Here is a 6526-nt window from a genome sequence, read left to right on the forward strand (position 1 = left end):
CTAATCGAGTAGCACCATGCTGGCATTGCGGAAGAAACCACAGGGCTCACCAGTGTCGGTTTGCTGAGTACGTATGCAAAGCCTGTAACACGAAGGGCCACCTCCAGTGTATACGCAAAAGAAATACGGCTCACTGTCTAGCAGAGAAGTCGGTAGATGACTTTGAATCCAGCGGGGAAGTATGATGATTTGGCCAGAGAGGCAGCTCAGCCCCAAGAAGAAGTGTATGGAGTGTATACCTGCACCACCGATTGTCCTCCAGTGAAATGGAAGTCGAAATAAACGGCGTTCCAGTCTTCATGGAAGTGGACACGGGAGCGAGCCAGTCAGTGATGAGCCAGGATGCTTTTGAGAGGCTATGGAACGAAAAACGACCCGAGCTGGTTCCAGTACAGGAAAAGTTGCGCACCTACACCAAGGAGCTGATCCTAGTCCTTGGTAGTGCGGATGTAAGTGTAATCCATAAAGACGTGGTGCACAAGTTACCTCTGTGGAATGTTGCAGGTGATGGTCCAATGCTACTCGGAAGAAGATGGATGGGGAAGGTTCAGTGGAAATGGGAAGACCTCTTCACTCCAGCAATCGATGTCCCCTGTGCTCAGAGGCAGAGCAAAACCTCACCTTCGTTTGGGCCAGGCACCAGAGAACAGACCAGCGCAGCACCTGAGGCACAGACTGTCCATCACGACTGCGTGGCAATGATCCGACCTAAAAGTACCTTCCTGGCTCCAGTGGCATGGCTCCTGGGGAGGAGGATCAAATTCACAGGCACTCTTCCAGCTTTTGTGGCAGAATCGCAAGAGAGAAGGATCAAGGCAGTCGACAGAGGCAAGATGGCGTCCCTGCTGCGAGGTGCAGCGTGGCTGAAAAAAAGATGGCTGCGGCCATATCACGAGGTGCAACGCTGAGGGACCAACACGTGGTGTCTAACAAAGGATTTGATTGGGGTAAAGCCAGCAGGGTTCTCTTAAAGGAGACCTGCAACCAACTGAACTTAGAGACATTGTATGCATGGCAATCACTGTAACAAACCGATTAAGATTGTGAACAAAATGTTGTTGCGAGATGTCGGTACTATTCCTAATGTAAAGAACAAAATGTTGTTGCGAGATGTCGGTACCAGTCCGAATGTAAAGAACAAAATGTTGTTGCGAGATGTCGGGAATAGAGTGTCCCCAAAAGTAGCAAGCGAGTGAATTCGGGAGGATAAAGGCACTGATCCTGATGCCCTGCCCCAGGTGTCCCCACAAGTTATAGGCCAGCGACCTCAGGAGGGTGAAGGCACTGATCCTGATACCCTGCCTCTGGTCTATCCCACGCTGCAAGCACCCGATGGCACCGTTCGTCACGGACTTGGAAATGAAAACGGCGCCTATACAAGCAGTCGGCCGCCGTTGCTCACCGTCCAGCTGGAGACGGCGCAGCCCCCAGACCCAGTCGCTACCTCGGCCATGTCCCCCTAGCAGGGGGCGCAGTGCCGCCATCAGACAACTAGGACCCCGTCCGGTTGCTCTGGAACCAGCGTCCTCACATACCTGTACTGCTACCTTAGTACTGATCATGACTGGACCATGAATGCAATCTACCCAACCCTGGCGCACAACCGTAAAACGTAACGAATGTAAATCACTGAACCAAGGTGTCACGATACAAACTGTAACTTCCTTTCTTTGTAATTGCACTGTGTCTGATCCTGTATGTTAACGTAACGGGCCTACTGCATGATCTCGCTGTGGGGGGAGGGAAAGTAGATGTATGTAGCCATGGACACACATATGGATCACACTCAGAACCCACTGGAACCTCCACTGCATCATCGAACCATCCAAACTGGTAACCACTACCCAACATTGTGGCAAAAGGACTTGGGGGTTAACAGGGAAAGAGCCAAGCCAAGGCACAGCCAAGGTGCAAGGGCTATTGACACTTAAGTCTGGGGAGAGCTAAGCATGTTGGGCAGCTTTTTATACTGGGCCCTGTACACCTAGGCAGGTGACCCTCAGGTCTCCTACCGCAGTGCCCTCTGGTGGACAGCCTCTGCCACAGGGGCAGGAATTCCCGGTCTCCACCAGTTGCACCCTCTAGTGGTGCCAGCATAGTATATACACAGTGTAAACCTTATTGATAGTACACCAGGTAACAAGTCTCCATCTTATGCAACTATACAGTGACTACATAGAGAGTATATCTATAGTCTGCATATATAACATCACTCTCCCCTAAGTCCTTTGTGCCGATTACCTTTGCACTAGCTTTAATTAGCAGGTTGAAGGGAAAGGAACATCTAGGAACACTACTTCAAAGCCCACCCTCATTCTATAATGGGAAAAATATAAACTTAGAAGAATGTCTTTATTTAAATATGGTGCAACCCCAGCCTGCGGTTTGGATGCTTGGGTCCAATTGGCTCCAGAGCAGCTAGCAAGGCAGTCTCAAGTTATTCCCAATTGTTTCCAATAAAGCCACTCCGTGATGAGTAGGCTTCTTCCCGTTGATGATGTCATGAGGCAGTCCAGAAGTGAAGCAATTCAGAGAACTACTGTTTTCAAAAAAGAATATCAAACCAGACTATTGTATTTATTCCAATATAAATTAACAGGTCCAGTGTTACATGCCATAGGTCCAGCTGAATCAAAAGCATATCTCAATTACATGTGCAGACAAAATAGTGCTGACTGCACCCAAATTAAGATTGAGGCATGAATCTTTTACAGTGCACAAATTTGAATTATAATTCTCTGAAAGTACATAGTGTTTGTTTTTTGAGCATGAAGTGGCACAAGAGTTGGGATGGAGAGCAGACAGTGTACCCTCCGAGGTACCCTTACCTTGCAATTTCTATCATCTGCTGTATGCTCTTCGAATGGCTTGTCAAGGTGGAAGATGATTTCTGTGTTTCTGAAGGTGCTTACGGTTTGCAGAATAATGCTGTCCCCATCCATTTTGATGATAGTGGTGGGTTTAAGGACATTGCCCATCTGGCGGATTGCGAAGCTCACCTCTGAGATCAGGAAGCAGAAACAGCCATAAATACAGCAATAATGCAACTGGTGCAAACCATAACTACAGCATTGTACATTACTGATGATCCTAAATAAACAGCAATCATAAATACGTGACAAATACAAATGCACCACAGTGATGGGCAAATCATAAACATAATAAAACATAATTTATATATAGCTAAAATTCATTGCTGCTAGTCAGAAGTATTAGTATAACTACATGCTCAAAGATAAAATGTGAACGGTTTAGTACTCAGGACTGAAGCACATCCACAAAGGCCCCAAACCTCGAGAAGGGGAGGCCTAAGCTGGAGAGCCGAGTATTATAGTATAACGTTCGAAATCCGGAATCCTCGACCGAATCCGTGCCGGATTTCAGGTTTTGCGGGATTTCGGACCTCGCTGCCCGTCAATTCACTCCGCTCCTTGTCACTTGCTGATTCCCGCTGCTCCTCCGTTCCTCGCCGCTCCTCCGTTCGCCAAATCTCACCGATCCTCGTCTCCTCGCCGCCCGCTGATTCCCGTGGCCCTCCGACGCTGCGCTTTTTACCGGTTCCCTTGTCCCTCGCTGCCCGATGCCGCCATCTTGGCCGCCTCAAAAATGTCCGGTTTTTGGACAATAATTCAGGACGACTCCATCTGGAATGTGCAAAATGTCCTATTTTCGGACAATTCCGGTGTTTAGAGTTCCGGATTCGGGACGTTGCACCTGTATATGCTATAACTGGCAATCGGCACCCCATGCCACTGCACTCAATATCCACCCTCTCCACCTCTGGTACACTCTGGATGCAGTAGGTACTACTTTGTTTGCACAGCGGCAATTTACCAAGACTTATTCAACAAAAACTCTTAGTGCATGTCTGCCACCAAGAAGGACGAGAGCAGCGATGTCAGAGAAAAACTGTCACCTCCCAAGTCCCCCCTCCAAGTTATATATTATCCTGACTTGGACGTACGTTGCCATTCCTTCATCACCACTGGGTCAAGATCCTGGAATTCCCTACCCAATACCATCATAGGTGCATCATCGTCAGAAAATACTGCAACGGTTCAAGAAACACCAGCTTCTCAAGGCAACTATGGATGGGAAATAAGTGCGGCCTTCCCAATGTCACCCACATCCCGAGCACAAGTAAACAAAAAGTTGGTAGCACTCTTGCGTCCGAGTCAGAAGGTCATGGGTTCAAGTCCCATTCCAGAGGCTTGAGCAAAAAATCTAGGTTGAGCAAGAGGGCACCTGATTTAAAGTTGACTTTAAAATAGTTGACATTCCAGAGCAGTGCTGAGGAAGTGCTGTACTGTCAGAGGTGCCGTCTTTTGGATGAAACTTTAAACCGAGGCCTCGTCAGCTGTCTCAGGTGGACATAAAAGATCCCAAGGCACTATTTCGAAAAACAGAAGGGAAATTTTCCCCAGTGTCCTGGGCAATATTTATTTCTCAATCGACATCATTAAAAATAGATTAGCTAGTCTTTATAACATTGCTGATTGTGGGATCTTGCTGCAGGCACATTGACTGCTGCGTTTCCCTACGTTACAACAGTGACTACACTTCAAAAGTACTTCATTGGCTATAAAGCGCTTTGGGACGTTCCTGAGGTTGTGAAAGGCATTATATAAATGCAAGTCTTTCTTTTTATAAGTTGAATAAAATAATGTATTCAACTATTGGTCAAATAAAACTAATACAGTACTTTAGAAACGAATAGATATGTATCTACTGATAATAGAGACGCAACAAACACAAATACATCTTAGAACTACAAACCAGATATAGTAAATGAATAAAATAACTGAGTGATTGTAATGTATTTGCTTTATGGCTTAAGAATTCATGGCAACATATTGCTATTAAGAACTAGTTGGTTTATTAGCAAAGGTTTAACCATCACACTACACATTACCAGTTCATCCACTAGGTTCACAACCACCCGCCTCATCATGGATCCCCTGAGACCAACTGGCTGGGGTTTTATTGAGTCTTGTGAACATCACGTGACTGGTTAGGACACTCTCAACTCAACAGCTCTACAAACCTGTAGGTGTGAGCATACTCACAGGTGCATACATTACAGTGCTGATCTGCTCAAACATTTTAGTAGCCTTCTGCACAAGTGCGGGGCAACACGGAGCCATACATGCATACCTGATCCCCTTCGGCGCAGACGTGCTGTTCGCCGAGTCTGCGAATGCGCAGTACCCAACAGTTGCGGCCTGTAGTGGGCCACTTTCTTCAGCTCCGTCCGGGAAGGCCCGTCACAGGATCTGTGTTGGCTGGCGGGGGGAGGGTGGGGGTAGAGGAGGGGATCGCGGAGAAGGAGAGAGAGAGAGCAAGAGAGGGGGGGCAAGGAAAGGCGGTGGGGACACCGCGAGTGGGAGTGGTGGAGCGAGTGGGACAGCGGAGAGAGGGGGCAGTGGGCGGAGGGAGGGGTGGAGAGGGGCTGCAGAAAAAAGGGGGGTAGGCCGTAGAGAGTGGTGAGATAGGGGAAAGGGGGGCGGGGGGCTGCGGAGAGAGGGGAGTGCAGAGAGGAGAGGGGTTGCGGAGGGAACGTCGGGGGGGGGGAAAGAGGGGGCGAAAGGAAGGGCTGGGGGGGAAAGGAAGGGCTGAGGGGTATGTCTTAGCGGTCTCTCCATCCCCCACCCCGCTGGAGGCGGGAAGCTGCACGCGGCCGGACGGTTGGAGCCGCGCTCGCGCCCAACTGTCCCGTCACCGAGCGGGCGGTAAAGGATGAACTGACACGGTGCCGGCCCGAGGCACGGCTGCACTGAGGTAAATCTCTCTCCCACAATTTATTTATTGCCGATTGTTCGATCCTGCTCTTGTTTTAATCCTTATTTTGAATTGCACTGAAGATCAGGGTTGACCTTGTTCTCTGGGATGTGACTTATTTGTGATATCCTTTTTTTAAACTGATTTTTGATATTTAATCTTTGTTATTCACGGAATTCATTTGCAAATTGTTCTGGCCATTTAATTTTCAATTTTGTTTTTAAAAATTTATTACTGACAACTTAATTCAGTTATTGTATTTTTGTGTTGTTGTTTAGTTTTGATTTTAATTCTCTCTCTCTCTCCCCCCCCCTCCCCCGGACATTGTTTATTTGATTCCCTGCCCGGTTGAAGGCCACCACTCACGCAGTTCCTTCAGGTAGTTGTCGAAGTTGAGGCTGTCCACCAGTCTCCAGGAGCCCAGGAATGCCTCCATCACCCTGGCCAGGCATCCGAGGTAGAGCCAGCGGGGAGATCCCCAGTGCCGCAATAAATAGCAGCTTTTCACATGACCACGGGCACCGCTTCCCAGCGCCTCTCATTCGCTCACTCCCTCCGTCCCTCACGCACCCTCACTACTTCCCTCATTCATTCCCTCTCCTTGACCCTCTCTCCTCCCCTCATTCATTTCCTCGCTCCCTCCTTCACCCTCATTCATTCCCTCAGTCTCCTTTCTCTTCTTCATACTCCCTCTCTTCCTCATTCACTCCCTCTCCTTGACCCTCCTTTCATCATTCATTTCCTTACT

General features: G+C 48.5%; 1 protein-coding gene across 1 annotated transcript in view; it reads right to left on the minus strand.

Moving 5' to 3' along the window:
• LOC139279763 (fatty acid-binding protein, brain-like) overlaps positions 1-6288 on the minus strand; it is a 24624-nt gene extending 18336 nt beyond the window's left edge. Inside the window, exons 1-2 of the mRNA XM_070898964.1 lie at positions 6145-6288; positions 2829-3001 (exon numbers count right to left, since the gene is read on the minus strand). Of these exons, the coding sequence (XP_070755065.1) occupies positions 2829-3001; positions 6145-6214 (243 nt within the window). The 5' untranslated portion in view covers positions 6215-6288. The remainder of the gene's footprint in view (positions 1-2828; positions 3002-6144) is intronic.
• Between the last annotated feature and the right edge of the window lie 238 nt (positions 6289-6526).

Source organism: Pristiophorus japonicus, chromosome 14 (assembly GCF_044704955.1).
Source record: "Pristiophorus japonicus isolate sPriJap1 chromosome 14, sPriJap1.hap1, whole genome shotgun sequence".
NCBI classification, from domain to species: domain Eukaryota; kingdom Metazoa; phylum Chordata; class Chondrichthyes; family Pristiophoridae; genus Pristiophorus; species Pristiophorus japonicus.